General features: G+C 37.8%; 1 protein-coding gene across 1 annotated transcript in view; it reads right to left on the bottom strand.

Annotated features, from left to right (window-relative positions):
• Positions 1-25,150, bottom strand: part of FBXL17 (F-box and leucine rich repeat protein 17) — a 464,109-nt gene that overhangs the window by 17,260 nt on the left and 421,699 nt on the right. The window contains exon 8 of the mRNA XM_008506642.2: positions 4,618-4,760. Coding sequence (XP_008504864.2) covers positions 4,618-4,760 — 143 coding nt within the window. The remainder of the gene's footprint in view (positions 1-4,617; positions 4,761-25,150) is intronic.

Below are 25,150 nucleotides of genomic sequence, written 5' to 3'. Positions count from 1 at the left end.
CAAAATGCTTTGCCAAGAGTGGCTCCCTCAATAACGCTCTTTAATGATACCCCAGACGCTGGCATTTTCAAATCAAATGAACAGTGTATAAAATTAGTTCTGCATGAAGTTAAAAAAAAAAAATAGAAAGTGAAAGAGAGCTTTTAAAAGCTCCAGCATTTCTCCATCCAACTGCTTTTCACAAGGGTTTGGCATTTGAGAATTGCTACATTTATGATGTTATTCGCTGCTCATAATTCAGGTCCTCTGTTTCCAAATTTCTGTATTAACACACACTGCAGAGGTTTGCACCACGGCATTTTATCACTGAGGTTTCCCAAACCAGCCAGGCTGCCTCTGGGAAGGTCTGGTTTCTCAGCCAATGCCATGCCACTGGGCTCCCTTCCTTCTCGTCAACCTTGTTACCCTAAACATTTCTCATTAACCTTGAACACTGCATTTCCATTTGCCCTACAGCTTTCCCATGAATTTTTCTGTCCTTTTCAGTTTTGCTCTCTATCCAAACTGCCTTATAAGAAATGAAGAAAATAGCATATTATTAGAAGAAATAGATCTGTATAGAATCCAGAATTCCCTGAAGTTGTGAAAATGATTTCTATGGCCAAAGCCACTGTCTACAATTGTGCAGAGTAAACATATTGCTCTTATTAGAGAGCCCCATGGATTATACAAGTAGTTTTAACTAAATCACCAAATAAATGCGTGTTAAGTTGATAGGTGATTTCGGGTCAACTCTAATTCCCAAGGTCAAGTAAGCCTTTGAACAGTCTTTAAGAATATAAGTTCACCCCAATTCATCAAAGCCGTCTCACACAGCGTTTTCTTCTCTTGGTTCTTAAAATGCACTAAAGTTTAGGAGATTAAGTGGCGTCGGCTTCAAAACCCAAAGTAATGCCTCTAACATGCTTATCCATCCAGCAATCGGAAAAGCTACTCAAACAGGGGCTTCTTAATGCACTTCCTAATTTTACAAGTGCGCGGGGAATGCTGCGTTTGTCCAATGGCTGGAGCACTCCTCCTGAGAAGTCACCAATGTTGCAGCCAAACAAATTTACTGCAGTTTAGCTTAGACTTTGTCTCATAATCTAAGTGCATGTTGCTTTCATCTGCAAAGAATACGTTAATGTTTCTCATCTGTTCTCTGTTTACCTAATGAGAGAGAAAAAGGAAAAACACTTTTCCCTACAACAAATACAATGCATTTTGTTATTCTTACAATTCCTCGAAAGCTCAAGTGAGGATAAAAGCAGAAGTTTGGTAAAGTATAGCTTCCAAGTTAAATATAAGTGGCCCCAAAGGAAACTGACTGCATGTGAAAGAAAATATAACTAGCCTTCACTATTTCTCAGAACCACAGGAGCGCGGGGACACAAAGACCTCACAAACCCCAGCTCTCCCCAGTGCAGGGCTCCCATTGACAACATTCCTGGCAAGGGGGTCAATTGTATAGACTGTTGAAGTCTCTTGCCCTCCCTTTGCTCCACTTGGTGTGCAGAGAGGGGAAAGAGAACTCAGATTAATGAGGGCAGATTGGTTAAGGTACAGGAAAAAGAGTGATAGGCCCAAATTAATTTTATTCGTTAATTCTTTGCTGGCACAGATGATCACATTGAGATAGACAGTGGATCTTTGTCTCTGTCTCCTAATCATAATTTCTGTTTCCTGTTTCTATTCTTATTTTTCTCCATTATTTTTCTGATTACTTATTTTGTTTCCTTACCTATTTGAATTGTCTTATCTCCAACTCACCCTTTTCTCTCTCTGCAAGTCCTTCTTCATCCCTATGACTGGTTGGTAAGTTGGTTCCAAATACAGAGTGTCCCATGGAGGCATTAGTGTAAAGCGTGTAGAAAATGTAATTATTAATATCTTTGTGTAGAAAATAATACTCTTTAATTGTAAATGTAAGTGAGGAAAAAGTAAAAGTGCAACATCTCCTCTAATCTGAGTTTATTTTTTTCCTGTCTTTTTAATTTCCTTTCAAAATGGGATAGTGGGCAATATAATTTTTTCTCATCTGGAAATTCAAATATCAAAATGCAGGTTAATATAATGACATTGATAAGAATAATCAGGAACACATAGAGCATTTTATATATAACAAACATTATTCTAAGGGCCTGTTATATGTGCACTCATTTAAATGCTCACGAGATAGGTACTGTTATCATCCCCATTTTGTAAATGAGGAAAGAGAGGCACTGAGAGATTAACTGCCCAAGATGACACAACTAAGCGCAGAGGCCAGATTTGAACCTGAAATGTGGCTCCAGAGTCCATGCCCTCAACTACTAACCTCTTTTCCTTGCTACTCAAATCTTTCTTTGAATCTTGATGAAAATTTAAAATATAGAGAGGGATAGCATAATACAAATTTTGAAAGCTAAATAGCTACTTTAGATTTCCATCCAACCAAATCAACAAGCGGGCTTTTATGTGCAAGCCTTTACTTGCACTTTGTGTGTGGTTTGGAAACTTCTTCCGTCCTCACGGAACCTCTTGTGTTTGGCTCTGAGCTGCGGTAAGCCTGAGGACGCCGGGCAGCAAGGCTGCACCCAGCAACCCCTGGGCTGGACATGCTGCAGCAGGCTTTGGTCAGGCGGCCTGGTGCTAGAGCCAATGGGCTTTCAGAGCAGCTTTCTACTTGGAGAACGATTCAGAGGCCGCCTGAGGAAAGGGCTAAAACCCTCAGGGGTATTGCTAATCAGAACAAACTCCCCTTCTCATTTTTTTTTTTTTTTTTTTTTTTTTTTAGATTTTACTTTTTTCCTTTTTTCTCCCCAAAGCCCCCCGGTACACAGTTGTGTATTCTTCGTTGTGGGTTCCCCTAGTTGTGGCATGCGGGACGCTGCCTCAGCGTGGTCTGATGAGCAGTGCCATGTCCGCGCCCAGGATTCGAACCAACGAAACACTGGGCCGCCTGCAGCGGAGCGCGCGAACTTAACCACTCGGCCACGGGGCCAGCCCCTCCCCTTCTCATTTTTGACTAATTTGCATTTGGGTAGAAAAGGATCCATTCCTTAACTTAAAATTGACAAGATGCTGGTCAGCAAATATGTCTGGAATAATCTTCTCCTGTACTAACTGGAACATAAATTTCTACATTTCATCTGTGAAGACGGAGCTGATCTCAACAAATCTAGAGTACGGGCTAGAAATATGATGACTTCTGAGAATGGTTGTGGATACACAGATCCGTTTTGAATGCATTCATTTTGGTGTCCTTGGTTAGGTAGTACTCCTGTAGCAGTTCCTTCTGGCGGAGGCTAAGGAGTTCTGCTGTCATTGTTTAGTGTTTCTGGAATACTCTGCCTTTAACTTGTAGACCCTCTGACTTGTTTTAAAAGAAGTCATTTTAAAATGACAGGGTTAGTAGCAGTGTTAGGTTGGTTAGTAGTGAAATTTGAGGGAAACTTGCCATCCCTGGTCTCAGTGCTGTTGCTTAGTAACAAAGTCAGTCAGCTTTCTAGGCTGGGCTGAGAATATATAATAAAATCTCTCTAAACATAACTAACTGGCAAAGGCCTCGTCTAAGTTGAGATTTTAAAGCATTTGGAGAAAAGAACTAGGTCAATTAACAAAAATGACAAAGCACACAGAGGATTTGGGCCATTCTTGTATTTGCCCCTAAGTTTGCTACATTTAGAAAATGCATGTCCTTTGAGAGGCATATATATTTAGTTTCCCTCTCTTTCATTAGATTTGTCTCTAAGCACCAGTTGCAAAAGTAACACACGTGCACATTATTACAAAATGCCAGCACTTTCTGAGCAAGTATCTGAGGTGGATCTTTTGTGCCATGAGTACTGGACACAGACTCCAAAGACCTGGGGCAAAGTCTTGGATGAGTGACCTTGGGCCAGTGCCTGGTCTTTCTGAGGCTCCACTGTCTCCCTTTCACAGTACAAATAACTACTTCTTAGACGAGTTATAGGGAAAACATGAAAGTCACAAAGGGGGAAGCACCTCTCTTTATCAGCCTGCGGATCAATACAGACTTATCATCTTTCTTCCTGATCTTCAAAGAGCCCCAGATTACATGCAGCACAATTTCCCAAATTCATGCTCACGTGTCTGGCCAGCTCCACAGACCTTCGGTGGGACCTCTGGGACTGTTTCTCATCATGTGCTAAAAGTGACATCTTAAGTGTGGAAAGAGGCAAATTCCCACATAATATCTCCTCACTGGCCCTTTCTTGCCCCCAAATGACCAGAATACATAGATGTTAAGCACTGAAATTACACACTTCAAATTGTGAAAAAAACAATTTCACACTGTTCTTTCCACCTTACTGTTGCAGGAAACTTGCAGCCCACAACAGAATCTTACTGTTAGACCCTGTGTATTGCAGTATGCCATGCAAACATTTTAAATTTTGATCCATGGACTTATGGATAGGAGGCCAAAATCTAAGTTGACTGTGTGTATGACTGCTTTTTCTTTCTGCAAAAGTACAAAATTCATTTTAGGAAACCACGCAACTTAACAATGCATAGCTCTAAGAGTATACGTATGTGTGTGATTACATACATACATACAGGGAGAGAAAGAGAATTATGATATCAAGCTATTAACTACACTGATGTATAGAAAACAATTTGATAGGCAATTCTTACTTTATCGCATCTCATCAGCCCCAAATATCTCAGAGACTTGCTGCTCTGTGCAATCAGGGTGGCTCCTTGATCTGTAATTTCTTTACACCATCCAACATCCACAGTCTCTATTGTCATGCTGTATCGCCCAATGGCTATCAGTGCTGCAAGGAGGGATAGAGAGAAAGAAAGCAAGCATAAATGTTAGCAGTGTAAGGGACCTCTATATTATTATGACTATTTCTCATTTCCTCACTGAATTTGTTACTGAAATGTTGTGTGTAAATGAATGTTTTGTAAACTAAATTAAATTTGAAATGCTTTAGGAAAGTCTGCCATATGACATAGCCTTTCACAAAGTGAATAATCATTCCATAATTTCCCTTTCCTTGGAGCACAATCTTTTATCAGTTTTACTCATTACAAGGTTACCTGTACTTTCAAATATTCATATCTGCAAAAGGAGTAAATTAAAATGAATTACATATATTACTTACAAAAAACTCCAAGTAGTTACTAAACTTTACCCAGGATAACTTTAATAATTGTTTTTAAAGAAAACCCACGTAAACACCATTTTGAGGTGTGTTAAACTGCATATGAATTTCTTTACTGATTGGCATAATTTTTTCCATCTGTTCATGATCTGTCAAATGCAAGAGTATATAATATTTTTCACACTAGTCCTTCTCGGGACTGTTAGGAATTAGGAGTACATTATACATACAGTTGAATTTAATTGGTGCCCTGGTGGAGTGCAGCGAAGGGAATGCATTTGTTATGGTGAATTTCCTCACCAGATCAGAAGTTTTCCTTCTATTAACATATAAAATGAAGCCTGTCATCTGAAAACTACGACAGTATCTCTAGTCTTGACTGTTTGGCATTGTACCACTACTAAAGTGCAGAAGTTTGTAATCTACGATGTGCACTACTTCTCTCTGCTCCATAACCCATCGCCCTGTCAGAGAGACCAGTCAGTGAATGTGCTCTTTGCTATGGACTTCTGATTTGACAGACGTGCACACCTCTATGTTTACAGAGCAGAAAAACAGATTTCAATACCTCTAGCCAGAATAAGTTTATGGTGCATTGGTTTGTAAATGAAAATCCTGGAAATAATGCCACAAACATTAAAAAGGAAAGAGAAATTGTCTGCTAATTATTTCCTCATTCTAAGATAGGATAAACTGATTTCTGTGACATTAAAGGCGGATGATATTTTCCAATTGACTAGACTGATAAGAGTGGAGTGAATTACTCATGTAAATAAATGTTAACTCTTACAGAAAAGAACACCTGGTAAAATCTCTTTGCTAATTACCTCAGTAATATACTTTATATTAGAAAACTCATGCCCATGCATTTAAGTATCAAAACAGTCCTAAATAGCCAGATATTTAAAGTTTACAATAACAATAATCATGATCCCAATGTTTTCGAGAAAAAATACAGTAAAGAAAGAAAATAACTTTTTTCCTGGAAGTTCCTCATGCCACCAATTTGGCTGATGCTCGCATCTTTGTACACGCTATTTTGGCATCTAGTTTTCCAAGGAGGTAGGGCGGGGCACGGGGGATCTGAAAGGTTCGCTGAATGGTCCAAGCTGTATTTTTGTATAGTAGAAGCAGAAGCAATATCCCAGGTTAATGCCCTTGGTGTCCCTGACCTAAGAAAACTGTTATGTCTGGTACTGTCATAACTTTCTCTGGTTATGATATCCTAAGAATCTCCTTTGATAAATGAAGGAGATACATAAAAGAAATTCCTTTCAATACAAAGTACTCAAACTGTGATTTCAAAAGATGACAAAGCACAAATTGCAGGATGGCCCCAGGTCGGTACATTGTGTACTTTATTGAGGTTTGAGGCTTTCTAGATGAACACCCTGCACTAGTCAGAAAAAGGTAAAGCAAATGATCTGAGGAGTTTTCAGAGGCTGCTTGATAAGCAAATGAAGAGTCAACAGCTATTGACTCTAGGCGCTAAAAACATGGGTGTTTGGTATTTTCCTTTGTTTCTTTCTTGTCCAAATTAAACAGTAAATAAGACAACTGACTATAAATAAGAGTATCCTGTTTTTGTTTTGACATAATTCTATTTACTGAAGTAAGATTAAACTTTATTATTCCTTAACTCATTCATTTAGTCAACAAACACCTCATGAGCACTCACTCTAGAGCATTTTCTCCGATATTTATTGACTATCCATGTGCTAGGCACTGGGCTAGGAATTTTAGGTACATTATCTCATTTAACCCTCATGGTAACCTTAGGAAGTCTTATTGCTATTTCCATTTTAAAGATCAGGAAACTGAGTCATAGAAAGACTGAATAACTTTCTCAGTATCACAAGACAGTAAGGGAGGGAGTGGACAGTAACCTGATAGTACGTGATAATAAGCCCTGGCTGCACATTAGATCTACTAAATTGGAATCATGGAGCCAGTCACCTGGTAATTCTAACATGCTGCACTACCAGGGTGTGGAGCTGTGGTAAGACATGCCAGGCCTGTGCTGGGTACTGGGGTAGAAAGATTCACAGAGCTCCAACGCCAGTTGAGGGGGTTTGAGGGTCGGGGGTGGGAGGGTTGGGTGGGTATGAGGAACAGCCAAGTCAACAGTCACAATATAATGCTCATCCTCCATCTCTTCCCATACCTACTGCCTTCTCACTTTTCAGATCTCAAGTTGAAGGTCAGCTTCTCAGAACCAATCACCCTATCATTCACTGCTATTGGAAATGTTATTTAATGTTTACTTATTTACATTTTTGTGGCCCACCTCCCCCATTACTATTCACTGCTGTATGACCAGCATCTGGCATGTACCTGGTACAGGATCAGTTCTTAAAAATATTAGTTGAACACACCAATGACTATAATGTCATTAGGTCTATTATAGAGGCATGCCAAGGGGGCATAGGAGCCCCTCACTCTTCAGAGGACGAGAGACATCGTGAGTGCCCTCACAGAAGGGCTGAGCTAGTTCTTGAGGGATGAGTAAGGATTTTCCAGAAAAACAAAGGAGTGAGGGCAAATATGTCAGGCTAAGGAAATAGCATGTGTGAGGTAGAGAGATGTGAAAGGACAGGGGAGCTGCAGATCATTCTGTGTGGCTGAAATAAAAACAAGTACAAGGAAGTGGCAAGATTCATTCCAGAAATACTTATGCGTTGATTAGTGGTATTGGAGTAGACATAAGAGATACAAAGAGTAGCAAAAATAAGTAGAGTCCTTGATGTCATGAAACTTATATTCTAGTAGGAGAGAGAGATATAAAACAGATAAACACAAAAGTATACATAATTCTAAACTCTAACAAGTGCTCTGAAGGAAATGGATGGTCACTGTAAGAATAACATTGAGATGGGGTGCGCCAGGGAGAACCTTTCTGATGAAGTTACTTTTAATCCCTCCAACAGCCCTGCAAAAACAATACCTATTTTAGAGGTAAGAAAACTGAGGTTAAATACCTCCCCGAGGCCCCATCCCTAATAAGCAGCAGAATCAGGGTGCAAACTGAGATCATTCGTTTGCTCCAAAGCCAGTGTTCATCCTATCACAGGGGCAGTACCCAGGGCGTGGAGGTGTGAACATTCTGCATATGTTCAGAATGTATTTTCCTTTACCATCATTCAGGATTTAAACATTATAGCTTATAAGTAGCCAAGTATTTATCCTGTGACTATACAATAGGGGTCCAACAGAATCTTTAAATTCCAAAATATACACTGAGTAATTTACCTCTCTGTGACTATATCCTACCTTTGGATACTTTGTCATTGTTTTTCACCAGCTAGCTGTGAAACCTGTGGTGTGGTATAGCCTCAAACTCATTTCCAGCCTCACCACTTAGTAGATAGATGTCTGACCTCAGGACGACATTTAACTTTTCTGAGTCTCAGCTTCCTCGCCTGGACAATGGGGATGTTCACTATATGTATTGCCCACTTTATAGGGTTGGTTTGAGGTTCAAATGAAATAATACCTGTAAGAGACTTTGCACAACATAAATATCATGATTTACTTGATATTTCCCCAAACTATTCTACAGTGGTGCAATTGACATAAAATGAAAAGACTTGAAAGAGTTTTGAAAAATAAAAAGTTCTGGGCAAATGAGAGCATTATATAAGTACTTAGTCATTATGTCACTGCTAGAGTTCTTGAACTGCCTACTCTCCATAAGTGATCATGAACTTGTAGACTGCACCTGGGATGATAGGGCTGTAAATGTAATACATGATTACCACCTTCATTAGGGGCTGTTGACATATTACAATGGTATTTATTGAGCCTTGAAAGGGATAAATTATGCAAGACTAATTCCTAATCCCAAAGCAATTTTAATATGCCTTTTTTTTTTAAAAGATTTTATTTTTTCCTTTTTCTCCCCAAAGCCTCCCAGTACATAGTTGTATATTCTTCGTTGTGGGTCCTTCTAGTTGTAGCATGTGGGACGCTGCCTCAGCGTGGTTTGATGAGCCGTGCCATGTCCGTGCCCAGGATTCGAACCAACGAAACACTGGGCCGCCTGCAGCGGAGCGCACAGACTTAACCACTCGGCCACGGGGCCAGCCCCTTAATATGCCTTTTTATGTGCTAAGTGCAACTAATAAAGTTAAAATTTAAAATGTTACACAAATTAAAAGCTGTAATTCAGTAACTTATATGATGATCAAGGATATACATTAACCCATTAAAAGGCATTTCCATAGGAATACAGTGATTGAAAAGACATGAGCACATATGTACTTAATTTTAACTAAGAAATTCCATTTCTAGGCATCCACCCTGAAAATATACTTCTAACCAGGTTTCATGGGTTCAGATCCTGGGTGCAGACATGGCACTGCTCATCAAGCCATGCTGAGGCAGTGTGCCACATGGCACAACCAGAAGGACCTACAACTAGAATATACAACTATGTACTGGGGGGCTTTGGGGAGAAGAAGAAGAAGAAAAAAGAAGACTGGCAACAGATGTTAGCTCAGGTTGCCAATCTTCAAAAAAAAAAAAAAGAAAAAAACCATTCTTATATATTAGATTCATTGAAGCATTGATTGTAACTGGAAAATAATGGAAACAGCCTAAATGTCCGTCCATAGGAGAGCAGTTAAAGAAACTTTGCTACACCCTCACAACTGAATACTACGCAGCTATAAAAAAAGTGAATGGGAGAAGATCACCAGGAACTTCCAAATCATTCAGTTTAAAAAGTGAAGTGCAAAAGAGTTTATATGGTATGCTAGACCATATTAAAGGGAATACAATAATAATAATAAAAAAGGATCTGCTCATTTGTGAAAAAAGAATACAAGAAAGATAAACCAGAAACTAGACACTGTTTAACTATAGGGGGTTGGTAGGAAAGAAGAGGAACGAAGGAAAGAGGGCATGGAATGCAGGGGTGGGGCTGTGAGGAGGGACTGACACATCTTAGAATATCTCTCTGGATATAGCTTTGACTCTGTGAACCATAGTAATGCTTTACATACCTCCAAAAATAAAAAATTAAAACCAACCAGGATGTCAGGCAACATGAAGTGGACTACAAACAGTAACAAATGAATGTAATTGTGTTACAAATGAGCAGCATGACCCAGACAAATAACACAACCACACTGGTGGAGATGGGAATTGAGTAAGTCACTTTAGAAAACATTATTTTGACTGGATATTGTAAGGTGAAAACCAAAAAGAACTGTCAGCAAATAGTCCTCTAGTTAGTAAATCTATTTCTCACAGGGGTATCAGTAAGCAATTCAGGAACTACTTTATGTGTAATCTAGGGTTATAACTAATGAGAGCCAGTCTTTTCATTGTTGGAAAAAGAAGTTACAAATTAGAAAAGGGGAGAGGTATTGAACCTGCGGTATTGAATTGGAATCAGAGGTATTAGAATGAACTCCTGGCTTTATACGTATATATAATGTATACATATATATATACACATACATACACACATATAGATAAGTAGATATAGAAATAACTAATAAATATGATGTATGTGCATGCCTGATTTACTATACATACATTTCCTAACTCTTTATGCTGAGAGAGACTAGGAGCAATGATACCCCAGCAGCAACGATCTACCAGCACCCAGATCTTCGTTTCTAAATATCATTCTCAATAAAAGGAATCAGAGCTTCTTAGAGAAATGGTTTACTCCAGGACTGGGGCAGGGAAAATACAAGATGAATCTGGAACATCTTGTGATCTCAGAAAAAAGAAGTGCTTAGAAAAGAATGAGGGCATGTCAAAAGGCCACAGGGTTCAATCAGAAGAAGCTGCCAACGGCCACAGCTGGAACAACTTGAGCATGAAAATAAATAATGTATACTGGATTATAACTTGCAAAGTTGAATAAGCATCCACAAGTCCATACCAATATACATAAATAATCAAATAAATAAATAGCCAAGGAAGGACAGCTCTTCCTTACAGAACAATTCCAATTAATAAATGTGCAAGGATTGAGGGAAATGCAAACATCATCAGGCAAAGACTACAGGAATAATTGTTGCAGGCAAGATCTCTACCAACAGGTGCTACAATCAGTGCACAAAAGTTTGAGGAGAAAGAGAATATTGGCACAGTGCCAACTATATTTATCAATTATCAAAAATTGTAACTTTACAGCGGAGAGACCCATCAGACACCACCTTACGCAAATGATCAAGGATAACATGACCAGTAACAACGCATACAGACATCATGTACCACCTGATCACTTCTGCAGTATTCTTGCCAAAATGAATCGTCTCAATCCACTCATAAGAAAACATCACACAAACCAAAATTGAGAAATATTCTACAAAATAATTCACCAGTACTCATCAAAAGGGTGAAGGTAATGGAATATAAGAAAAAAATGAGGAAGTGTCATGGAGTGGAGGAATCTAAGCAGACATGACAGCCAACTACAACGTGGGATCCTGGACTGGATCCTGGAACAGACAAGGAAATTACAAAAAAGAAAAGGTGAAATTCAAATAAGACTTGTAGTCTAGTTAACCTTATTGTTTCAATGTTAATTTCCTAGTTCAATAATTGTACTATGGTTATATAAGTTGTTAACATTAGCTGGGAGAAGAGTTTATGTGAATTCTCTATTTTTGCAACTTTTCTGTAATTCTAAAATTATTTCAAAACAAAGAGAAAAAACCATAGATAAGCTAAAAATAGATAGCAAATGAATGAACTAAGTAGAGGACTAAAATTTTCTAAGTGAAAGCAGGTATCATTTTCACACTGAAATATCTGATACATAAATGTTAGGACTAAAGATATGCTTTTTCCTCACAGGAGGAAGATTAGTCATACGAGAGCGTTAACAAGTGACCTGCATGTGCCATTTTGTCCTTTCCAGTTCTATCTTCTGCTATGGATCTATGTACCTGTAATAAAATCAGAAGAAATGCCCTAGTGCTTGAAAGAATTTGGGTTAAAATTTAACGGTAGGATTAACATCTTTCATGCAATACTTGAATAAAAGCCATTTGCAAAGAAATTTCTTGGCACGGAAACAAAGAGACAAATATGAAACAGGTGCTCTTCTTTTTGGAAGCTACTGAAGCTCCAAAAACAAAGAAGTGACACTTTCAGAGACATTTGTTGTTGTGTGATGGTCCCTGAGAAGGCTCCTTCCACCCCGCAGGGACTACAGCAGTGGTTCCTGCCCTGGCAGCTCAGGAGAATCACACGTGCCTAGAAAAAATACAGATGCCCGAGTTCCACCCCTGGAGATTCTGATTCAGTAGAAGCTTTAAAAGCTCCTGTGATCCTGATGTGCAGTCAGAGCTGAGAACCCCTGGAACAGAATAACCTCCAACTCGGCCAAAGTCAGTCAACTAAAAACAAAAGAACTCCTTTTTAAGGATATAAATAGCTTATGTGTTCTGATATTTTAAAACAACTTTGCCTCTCAAACAGTAGTGACTTGTACATAATTCAATACTTTTTAATCCCTTTATTTCTAATTTATATCCTTTCCTTCCACTTTTATACATTATTATATTCTTCCTATTATTATGTAGTAAACCCAACAGTGACTATACTCTCTAATATTTTTCCAGGTTGTCCTTTTTTGAATATATTTTTCTTTACTTCATTGTATTTATTTATATTTTTAATGTACCACTTATCAGACTTTGTTTCATATCAGAATTATTTATCAGCATGCCTGTCTTCCCAATAGATTGTAAAGTCTTTGAAGAAGCCAATGTGGAGAATGCTTTTCTAGGACCTCTGAATCTCTGAAAATCAAGTGTCACTCTTTTTTTATAGTTTTAATGAATTTTCTGGAAGTATAACATACATGCAGAAAATTGCACAAATCCTAAGGGTACAACTTGATGAATTCTGACAAAGTTAACACAGCTGTGTAACAGTATCCAGATTGAGAACAGAGCATGATGAGCACCCGGAAAGCCCCCTCATCCTCCACTCCAGCCACTACTATTCCCTCAAAAGGATAATCGCTATCTTGACTTCCAATTACACAGATTAGTATTCTTGTTTTTGAACTTCATATAAACAGAGCTAACACTCAACACTCTTGTTTCTGCTTTCTTAGCTGTCCATTATGTTCACGAGATTCATCTACGTTGTTATGTTATGTATACTCGGAGTTCATTCATTCTCAATGCTGTATAGTACTCTATTCTACTGTAGATGGACATTTGGGCTGTCTCCACTTTTTGCTATGATGTATAAAGCTGCTATGAACATTAGCATACATGTTTGGTGTGGATATATGTTCTCATTTCACTTAGGTAAATACCTAGGAGTGGGATTTCTTGGTTATGTGGTAAATGTATGTTTGACTTCATAAGAAACTGCCAAAACATTTTCCAAAGTAGATGCATCATTTTAATTCCCACCAGTAATGTATGAAAGTTTCATTGTCTCCACAGACTTCGTGATATCTGTCTCTTTGCTTACAGCCATTCTAGTGGGGGTGAAGTGGTACTTCACTGTGGGTTTTAATTTTCATTTCCCTAAGGACTAATGATGTTATGCATCTTTTCATGGAGTCATACATTGTTTTTAAATCCTAGCTCAGCACTAGGATTTAAACATTCAGTAGATGTCTATTAAATTAAACTGATGAGGAAGGAAAGGCAAACAGAGAATTGTCTATTATTAGACTATAGCAAAGAATAGCTTTCTAGACAACAGATCATTTTCCATGTAATTTCAAGGAAAGTACCAGTAAAATAAACTTAGTCTATCCTCTGGAGACACGGAAAGTCTTAAAGTTTCTCAAAACAAGAAGTAAATTCGGGAAAAAAGGTTATAGAAAACTTTCCAAATGCTCATTTATTTGTGAAAATTTCAAAGACTGTGGAGTATACTTTATTTGGGAACTCTAAATCTCTGAAGATCAAGTGAAAAATAAAGATAATAGAAAAATTGCCCAACAATGGCAGATAACATTAGAATGAAAACTATGAATTGTGCTGGAATTGTCAAGATGCTGCATGTAAGAGCATTCATTTTACATAACTCTGCTTACTGAGTGCAGAATAGCAACACGCGAATATTGTCTGACATACAAAGGGAGCAAGCTGGCTGTGGCCCTTGACCTTTCGGGGAAGAGGCTCTCCTGCCCCATACATCCTGAAACGGAAATGCGAGCATTATTTATAGGCTGCATCTGCTTTCCTTCCTATGAGATAAACAAGTTGGTGGAAAAGTAAGAGTTCAAGTAAAGGGTTTGTTTTTAAAAAGGGCTTTGAATGCATCAGGAGCAAGGATAAGTATTTTTTCCTCCTTTATCCCTTCCTAATTATTTTTATTTTAATAGCAGAAAGACACAAATCTGATTGGGTAGGTATAAGCTATTTCTGAATATGTGACTTCCCAAAATGTAATGAACAAGAGGAGTACTTAGAACTAACCTTCATTTAACAGGAATCTGATCTACTGTTCTGGTTTGCAGTGGTGCCGTGTTGTGGGGTAACCAACCTTTTGAGTGGAATGTTAGGTTCCCCTGACAATCCCCTTATATTTTAGAATTCAGGATGAGGAAGAAAAAGAGCCTTATGACTTTAACATTAGCTAAGAACCTAAAGTCCCTGGTCCAATGATTCTTTTTTATTCTAGCCTGCATAAATACATATATTACTTATCAAAGAATTATGCATCCTTTTCAAAATCTGACATTAAATTAGATTTCCTCGCTTTATGAGAAGTGAAATCTGGGTTTAAATATGTTGGTTCATGGATACGGAAAAGTACATGAGTGTCTCTGTCATATATCTGCCTTGTGCACCTTTCTGAACTGAATTTTCCAGACCACTGTAAAGACAGAGCATCAGTCTCAAGCAAGTATCAGATACAAACATTTATGTGACCCATTGTACAGCAGAGGACATAATTTCAGTGACTACCACTTAGGAGATACCAAAGTTGGTGACAACATATGTGTTATCAGACTGCCCAATAAACATTGTAAAAGTATCTTGATATCAAAGGGAAAGAAACCAAAGGAAGAGGAAAGAACATGTGGGGATGTCAGCAGAGTGAATATATTATCTCTTCTTTCTCTCAACAAATACTAATTGAGTACCTACTATGCACCAGGGAATGTTTTAGAAGCTAAGGATAAAGAGATCAAACCTCTGCTCTTGTGGAGCTTGTATTATGAATACAAAAAAAAGTTGGAATATATAATATTTCAGGTGGTGACAATGCTTTGAAGAAAAATAAAGCAGAGCCCAAGGGTGGATGTGTTGCAATTTAAATTAGGGTGCACAAGGAAGGCCTCAGGGAGAAAGTGACATTTCAACAAAGACCCAAAGGGGCAGGGGAGCAAGCCATACAGCTATCTAAGGGAGAAGCATTCTGTGCAGAGAAACCTAGTGCCAAGGTCATGAGGTGGGAAGGTTGTTGGCTTGTTCTAGAATGAGAAAAGGAGCAGGATGGCAAGTAAGTGGATTTGACATCAGGGTGTTAATGGAAAAGGGGGCAGACAAAATCACCTTATAGGCCAATTTAACGACATTGGCTTTCTCTCTAAATGAAATGGGAATCCACTGGAGAATTCTTTTTTGGCCCTTAGATTTGAAAGAAATTTCCTACATGGGATTTTCCATAGCTGCTCCTTGAGTCTTTATGTGTCTAGTGTCCTTATATTGGTGGGAATATATTGGTTTCTTCTACTGGATATAAACTCCACTGAGAGGGGCAAAGACCACCTTTATATCATCATTGTCTAGCATAGTTCCTTTACTTGTCAGTATTCAATGTATGTTCATTTAAATATGTATATCTTAGGTATCGCAATTATAAGCACTTAGGGAAAAAAACTCAGACAGGGGTCTTGTTTGTATTCTCTAGAGTTCACATTCATTCTTTTATTCTAAAAATATTTATTGAGTAGCTACAGTATGTCAATCATTGTGATGACTGTAGGTATCTTTGGGGAGATTATAGGTAATATATTTTTTCCTTATATGTTTTTGCATTTACAAAATTTCAACATTAGGCATGTTTTACTTTTACAAAGGATTAAAAATCAGGTTTCAAAAAAGCGCTACTGGACAGATCACTGAATTTTACCAGCTTAGAGTGAAGAACTTGACATTTCCTATGGGGGGTTTCTTTCTAACCCAGTGTTCCTCAAGGCAAACACACATATTTAACTGATGCCAAAATTCAATACCTAAAATCATGTGAAATCATGTGGACAAAGTATAGGGCTATTTGCAAACTAAAACTAAATAGAAAGAAAAAACTAAAGAAAGTTGAGCTCAGTTATTCCTCCCTAACTGTAACCAGAACAGTTGTAACTCAGGGGGTGTTGTTTGAAGTATGGATTAATTTAGATCCTGGCAATAATTTTTCTTATGGGCATTTCTGTCATAAGAAGGGCAAAGGAAATAAAAACATGAAATTCAAGGTATTTCAATTTGAGATTTGAAAGTTTGGTGGAGAACTAGATTAAAATGTAGAGGACGCTAAACTTTCTACATTCTTTTTGTTTTCAAAGGAGAAGGGCGAGTCCCAGTTCTGGATCTTCTCACCTGGGAGTTTGAACATACACACAGGTGCACATACTCACATATGCACACAGACACAGACATGCAAACACACAGTTAGTCCTAGGTCCTAACCCACAGGTAGACTGCCCTTGAAGCTAATGAAAGTTAAACTTCAGGGTCCATCATTTACATGGACCTTTACAAGGGCTTGGGTCCTAGAAATGTATTCACGTGGTAATATACATTTGTAAATTCTGTAAAAGCAAGATACTTTTGTATTCTTTTTCTTAAAGAGAGACCTCAAATTGTATAAACCTCAGGCTCTGAAAAGTCTTGCATTTGCCCCTGACTCAACCCAGAATACTCTGATTCAGTGGCTTTGAGGGTGGACACTAGGAAGATGTATCTTTTTCTTTTTTTTCCCAATGTCACCAAGTGATTTTGATAGACGGCCAGCTCTGGAAATCACTGACGAAGGACTACAGACTGATCAGTTTAATGAATCCCTGACATCTAGGTAGTATTTCTTTCTGGAGCTCTGCCACCATTGATTGGGACATAAACCATATAACACTGTGTAGTTAGGAAAAAGCTGACAATTGGCAACATTCACTTCCACACTGCAGTGATGAATCACATAGCCCTCTGTGCCGAGTAATTAACTATCCATTTGTATGTACTGGCTGGAGTGATAGAGTTCTTTTCAATGAGGAAGGAAGGGAATTTGGACATAACATTAACAGTTGTTAATACCAAGCAAATAGAGTAAATTGGATTTATTAAAAAGAGTATGTGTGTGGATTTTTTCCCTAGGAGTCGATATAATTTGTCTAGCTTTCTAATTATAGCTGGGACAGAAAATGGCTGAACCCAAAGACCTCTCACAGTATCTAATAAACTTTTACTTACAGGGAGAACATGTCTTGGGTTGGAGAATGACAAATAATTTACTAAGCTTTTCCTGAAAGATAGGTAAAGGTGTTTTCATCTATATCTAGCTGATGAATTAGCTTTAGCTAATAATCAGTGTCATGAGACAGAGTAGAAGGAGCCTGTAATTACTTTGAAAGGAATGAAGGAACAGATCTGATAAAGAAACTAAATCAGCTAATTCCTAGAGGGGCATACTGAGTGTGAGAGAAGCTTACCTTACCGCAACTTTAAAGCAAGGCAAAGATAAGGGGCATTTTTACCTGCCTGGCTCCCATTCCCACTTTCTGGTATCAAACTCTCAATTCTCCTTTCCACAGGTGCAGTTTGGGGAGAGAAATCAAAGGTTCTCCCCCTTCTGGCTGCATGGGGCATGTGTCCCAAAACTGACCAAGCATACTCACTTGCAGGTATCCGAATTATCCCTGGAATGACTTAAGAAGAAAAACGGCTGGAGACAATCCATCCTGGGGGAGCTTCCCAAAAGAGACTCTCCTTAGTCCCAGCTATCTAGATCCCGTGTTCTTGTCTGTCCCAAGGCCTACATTATTTAGTTTTTATTTTGATTTTGGAAGTTACTCCATTTTGTTCCAATAATTTCTTTGCATTTGTTCTTGGTTTCGTTTTCACTTAAAGCAGCCTCTGTTGGTTTCTGTTACTTGCAACTAAAGAACGCTAAGTGATACAGAAAACTATGCACATGATGACTCAGTTGTTTTCTACAATAACATAAAAACTTCAAAAGGATTCTCAGCAATGCCCAACTGAAGAGCGACAGCAGCAGAAAATATAAATATGGCCCAGTTAATAAACGTTGGTTTTGTTGGTAGATCTTACTGAAATATCAGTACTCGCTTTTTCAGCAAATTAAAACAATTTTATTCAGTTCCATGACGTCTTTTTAAGTTTTTCAAATGATGACTCTATTGATTGTGTAAAAGTGGCACAACTTATTGTAAAAATTAAATCAATAAAAGCAAGTAAAAAAAGCTTTAAAGTTATCCCAAATTCTACCATCCAGAAATACCATCACTAACACTTGGTAAGCATTCTTCCAGCACCTTCTGCATACAGACAGAGCAAAAGGAGGATAACAAATAATTTCAGAAAACACATATAATTATACATGCTTTGAAAAGTAATTTGCTTTTACTTGAATTTAACCAAAATAAAGAAATTGAATTGAAACTAAAAGAATCATGGAACTTCAGTTAAATATTTCTTCACCAAAAAATAATAATTCTTAAAAGAGTATATATAAATTAAGAAAAAATTTTATGAAAATATTTAAGAATCTGGAGTCATTTAAAAAAATTCTACACTTTAAACTCAGACACAATCTCCTGACTCTTTTCTTGGAAAGATGAGAAAACTGGCAGGCATTTCTCCTTTCTCCCTCTTCCTTCCTTCTCTCATATTTGTTAGCTATATTACTTCTTTTACATTGTTGGGTTTCAACGTTTCCATCTGCTTTTGTAACCACAATTCACATGGCTGTTTCTCTGTTGGTCTGGTCTATTTTAAGTGGGTTAAGAGCAACATGGCTGTTGCTCTGGTTCTATATTAAGTGGGTTAAAAACCATGAGTTTCTCCATGATTTTTTTTTTTCCCCATTCTTGAGATCTTTCTTCTGATTAATCTCTTGGGTGGCTAGACACCATCTTTAAGAAGTTTTTTCTTTTCTTTTAAGAGAGATTCATCATATAGTCCCTATGTTCTTGAATGCTTGAGAAAGACTGCTACTCTTATGTTTAAGGAACAATGTGGCTAAGTTTTAAATTTTGGGGTCATACTTATTTTTCCCCTTACAGCTTTACAGACAGGTGCTTCAGTTTTGCTGTGGAGAAACAGAAGTCCAAGCAGATTTCTTCCTCTTCATACATGTCTTGCTTTTAATGTCTGGAAGCCATATGATTATTCCTTTATCTCTCAGGCAATCAGGACATGTCATTATTACTCTGTAGTGATTTATTTTCCTGGAACTTGGTAGGCCCTTTTGATTTTTGTAGATTCAAAACTCTTTAACACAGGATCCATGTGTTTCACTCTTGTTCTGTTGGCCCCACCTCTCCCAACCTCTCCGCCTAGCAAATGATGCATTCAAATAAAATACCAGGCATAGATGCTGTAAAGATCCTACGTTTGTTCCCTTCAAATTCTTCTTTGATTGACTGGGGTTGGTTCTCTCTTGGGGATATGGGGGGCTTTCTGCAGCAACTACTTGGGAATCTTTGTGTCCAGTATCCTCACCACAAGTCTGTTATTTCCTTCATCCTGACACACTTGTTCTCTCAGGTTTCTATGTTCAAGGTGATAGGTGTTACTATTAACAAAACTGTTTGGGTCATTTTTGTGTTGAATTCTGGCACTTTCTGCTTCTCTCCCTCTTTCACCCACTTAAACTCTGGTGGCTTTCCTCATTCAGAAGCAAGATGGCAGACAATGGAGATGGCTCATCAACATGGTTTCCCCTTCAGTGACCTCTTCTCCAACATTTTTGGAATGTGAAACTGGGACTCTACATGGGCATTCTCACCTCTTCAGGGGTATGGAGATTCATGGCTTGAATCAAAGAATTATGGGATGTGCCCTTCTGAATGGGGATTCCTATTTCATGTTAATCAGAAGTATCTCCCAAGATTTTTTTCTTTAAGAATTATGAAGTTAGGGTCTGGCCCCGTGGCTGAGTGCTTAAGTTTGCGGGCTCCGCTTCAGCCACCCAGGGTTTTGCCAGTTCGGATCCTGGGCGCGGACATGGCACTGCTTATCAAGCCATGCTGAGGTGGTGTGCCACATGCCACAACTAGAAGGACCCACAACTAAAAATATACAACTATGTACTGGGGGGCTTTGGGGAGAAAAAGGAAAAATAAAATCTTAAAAAAAAAGAATTATGAAGTTAAAAAGAGTCAATAATGTTGAGAAACAAATTGTACAGAAAATTCTTGAACTATACGTTGACTAATATTTATTGTATGATTAATACACACAAAATAACAAAGTGGATAAAAAGACGAGTAAAAGAAAGTCTTTTCCTTGCTTTCAGTGTGGTTAGGGAGAATAAATAAAATAGAAGATAATTATCTTATTACGACTGTGCAAATACTATTCACTGCTGAGTCAAGTCCTGTACTAGGACCAACCTTCATTTCTCAATTTTTATCTGGAGTTTATATTTGTCTCATATTTTGTTTACCTTTTTGCCTATCATTATTTTTTACATTTCCTACAGATAGTTCAGATCCCTGTCAATATTTTTCCAAAAGCTCAAATATATAAATTAACTCAGTAGTTCCATTACCCAACCACACCCTCCTGTCTCCATGCTCTCCTTTCTGAAGTCCTCCAAACTCCTGCTCCTGGCTGAGTTGAAGGCTATTAGGGACAGGGGCACAGATAGCCTAAGACTTCGCTTTTTAGCTCCCCTATGGATCCCACGTCTTCCCTCTATAGTGATTTCTTCACTTTTGTGACGAAACATCTTCTAAAGGGTTAATGGGGAATAAAATTTGAGCCCTTAAATGTCTAAAAGCATCTTTATTTTACATTCACAATTAATTAATAGTTGGGCAGTGTATTGACTTCTAGGTTGAAAACCATTTCTCTCTAGTTTTGCAGGCACTGCTTCATTGTCTTCTAGCTTCACATATTGCTTCTTTCTCCCAGCTTTACTGAGACACAATTAACATACAACATTGTGTGAGTTTAAGGTGTACAACATGTTGATTTCATACACCTATACATTGCAAAATGATTACCACCCATATTGCTTTTAAGATCTGGAACCACTCTTACTTCCAATCTGCAGCATGGATGCTGTCTTCTTTCTTGGGTAACTTTTAGAATTTCCTTTTCATCCTTGGCAGTCTAAAGTTTCACGATGATGTGCCCTTATGTAGATCTATCTCATACATAGTGCTGGGCATTTGGTGGGCCTATTCAATCTGGAAACTCATGTCCTCCTTTCTTTCACAGCAGCCTATTCTTTTTCAAGGATGCAACTGCTTTTCTTATCTCTGAGAATAGTACTTACGGTTTTTGACGTTTTCTTTTGCCATCTGAATTGCCTCTGTCTCCTCTTAGAATTATTTTTCTGTTTGTTTTCATATCTCTCTTTTATGTTGGAAGCTTTGGGTTTTGTCCATTTTTCTTGGTCACTTAGGGATCCTTGATCATATCACTCAGGGTTTCTAGAGTATCGATGCCTCTGAAAGCTGAGCTTGCAGGGGTTCTGCGGGCCAGCAAGCTCACCTGTCATGGAGTCCCTCACTTAAAGCATTTTGGTCCTGAGTTCGTCTACTTTGTTAAGACAATTAGCATTCATCCTTCCGATTTCTGTTTCCTAAAAATGTGTTGACATCTCTCATCCTCTCTTATTTCCTTTCTTATTCTCTTTGTCTTTAAAAAAATTCCTTTAAATGTCATTTTAGTGAGATTTTAGGAGGGAGAGAACATAAATGCATGTGGGCCATTAGCCATTTTATTTTTTTGTTTTTAAATTTTTTGTGAGGAAGATGGGCCCTGAGCTAACAACTGTTGCCTATCTTCCTCTTTTTGCTTGAGGAAGATTATCACTGAGCTAACATCCATGCCAATCTGGCTCTATTTTATGTGGGACCCTGCCACAGCATGACTTGATAAGTGGTGCTAGGTCCACGCCCAGGATCCAAACCTGTGAACCCTGGGCCACTGAAGCAGTGTGTGTGAACTCAACCACTGCACCACCAGGGCAGCCCCTCTATTAGCCATTTTAATTGGTGAGAAAGAGCATGGGAAACCTATGGCCTTTCCTAATTGTTCTCAGTATTAGGGATTCACTAAAAATTGCTTCCTTTGGGATTGAATGAAATATACAATTAATGGAAAGGTCAGTCTCTGTACATGTGTATGTGTTACATATCCAGTGTGTTAAAAGCAAAAATTAAAGGCAGAGTAAAGTCAGGACAACTGAGCATCCAAGGTGAGTGGTATATCCTGGAAAATGTAAGTAAACCTAATAATTGAGTAATAATATCTTTTTAGTCATTCCTTTTTCCTGCACTATTACTCTGCTCTAAATTTAGGTTAATCCATATGGGTGAGTAGACTTTCTTAAAAACCTATTGGGATGTACTTTAACTATTTTATAAACTGGAATACTGTGTTTACCAGTGTATAAAACAATATTTGAAATTAAGTCCAAAATGCTTGAAAATTCTCCATACATTCTCAATGAATAGTTTCTATAATCTGAATCTTTCCTTCATAACATATTTGAAACACCTTTTCTGATTTCACCAACAACTTAATACACTAAGTATTTTTATTTCGAGATATTTGAAAACAAATAAGTAAACACCTGGTATTTTATGCAGGAGGGTATTTTCAGTCAAGAGACTGTTTTTGCCAAAATAAGTGTAATAACATGACTTGATTCAGTGTGTCTTTTAGTAAGAGAATTCAATGTGGTTTAATTGTAGTAAATCTTGATGAAATAGTATTGTGCTTCCATTTACGTCATTCCATCATCTATCCACAATATATGTAACAGTCATTAAATTCAGCCAACTATTTTTCAGGTCCAGACAGAGATGTCTTTAAGAAAAGACACTATGATTGACAGTTCCCTCAAATGAGTAATATCATAAATATTTATATATACAGTTATAAACAAACTATTATTAGTTTAAGAAATGCAATTTATCCATGGTGATAATAGCTTTGAAAGTTAAAAAGCAGAATTTAAACATTTTAGTTCTCTGGAATTTTATGCTTTCAACAAAAACAGTTTCGGGTTCGGCCTGGTGGCATAATGGTTAAGTTCATGTGCTCTGCTTTGGTGGCCCAGGGTTCGTAGGTTCGGATCCCAGGTGATGACCTACCCATCACTTATCAAGCCATGCTGTGGCAGGCATCCCACATATAAAATAGAGAAAGATGGGTGTAGATGTTAGCTCAGGGTCAATCTTCCTCAGCAAAAAGAGGAGGATTGGCAGAGGATGTTAACTCAGGGCTAATCTTCAAAAAAAAAAAAAACTGTTTCAACTAAAGAATATCAGATAATGTAGTTCTCCACCTACCAATTATTATGTTTCCTTGTTTTTAGAAACGCATGTGTAGCATACAGTAACCACTATGTGCTTAAAAATTATTTGTATGCACTAAACACATTACTTGGAAGAATTGTTCAGATGCCAAGAAATGAAAGATTTTAAATAAAATTGCATCCCTAAAAGCTTCTATTTAAGTCCTTTGCATTTATTGAAGATTCTTATAAAATCTACTGAATTTCAGGTGATAATCTCTTTTTAAGGTGAACCCTATAAAAGCAGAAAGTTACACCCATATAGGAGAAATAACAAAGTGCAATGTAGTTAATTTCTAGAACATATTTATTAGATGCTAAATAGAGTAAGCCTCTCCAGAGGATTACTCTATTTAGAAGGGGATTAGAAGATTTGTAAAGCTACTATCCTCTCATAATGAAGGGCTTATCCACTGCAAAATATTTTCAGTCATTACACTCAGAGTATATTATCACATCTATGAAAATAAGCTATATTTTAGACTGTAATGAAGCATGGAACTCTATGTTTTAATTGCTTTTATAAGATTCACATAATATCTGTAACTATGCTTCAGTATATTATGAATTTTATTAACCCAGATAAAGTACTGTCTCATTATTTGGTATTATGGGAAAGAAGGAGTTCCATATAAGTGAAATAAACAGGTAGCAGAAGCTTACTACTTTGCAGTTGGTTAATTAATGTGAGGTTGCCCCCCCCCCCTTTTTTTTTGGTGAGGAAGATTGGCCCTGAGTTAACATCCATTTCCAATCTTCCTCTTTTTCCTTGAGGAAGATTGTCGCTGAGCTAACATCTGTGCCAACCTTCCTCTCTTTTACGAGCGATGCCACCACAGTGTGGCTTGATGAGCAGTTTAGGTCTGTGCCCCAGGATCTGAACCTGTGAAGCCCGGGCCACCAAAGCAAAGCGTGCGAACTTAACCACTACACCATTGGGCCAAGCCTGAGGTTGCCACGTTTGTGGGTCAAAAATTATTGAATATTGGCAATTTCATATGTTTCAACCTATATACCAAAAGTTTCTTAGTTAACTATTTTGGACAGCAATAGTTCTGGGAAGTTTTACTGACTTCTTTATCTTTGTAAATAGCATTTATTACACCTAGTCAAGCTTTTCCTCGATTATTATCATTTTATTTTACTGTAATAAGAAGCTGTGCTCAAAACTATAGAAGGGCTCTTTATCAAGCCCAAATGCCTAAAGGTCCACGTAGGTAAAGTAAAAGAGCAATGCTGCTTAATTATATTATTTTGTCACAGACATACTTTGTTTGTGTATTACACACAGAAATAGTCTTCTCCTCATAAAAATGCACTCGCTCCCTTTCTTTCTACGCCACTCAGCCCACTAAGCTTGCCTTCCCATTCCTCACTTTTGATGGAGACTCAGATGTAACAAATATTTTGTTCAGTTTCTTTTTAGCTATACTGTTAAAAAAATATATACAAAGATAACATAAAAGACCCTAAGCAGCCAAGGCAATCTTGAGAAAGAAGAACAAAGCTGGAAGCATCACACTCCCTGATTTTAAGCTATATTGCAAAGCGACAGTAATTAAAAC

This window comes from Equus przewalskii, chromosome 13, assembly GCF_037783145.1.
Source record: "Equus przewalskii isolate Varuska chromosome 13, EquPr2, whole genome shotgun sequence".
NCBI lineage: Eukaryota > Metazoa > Chordata > Mammalia > Perissodactyla > Equidae > Equus > Equus przewalskii.
The sequence above is the reverse complement of the archived record's forward strand: the minus strand, read 5'-3'. Positions and strand labels throughout refer to the sequence as shown.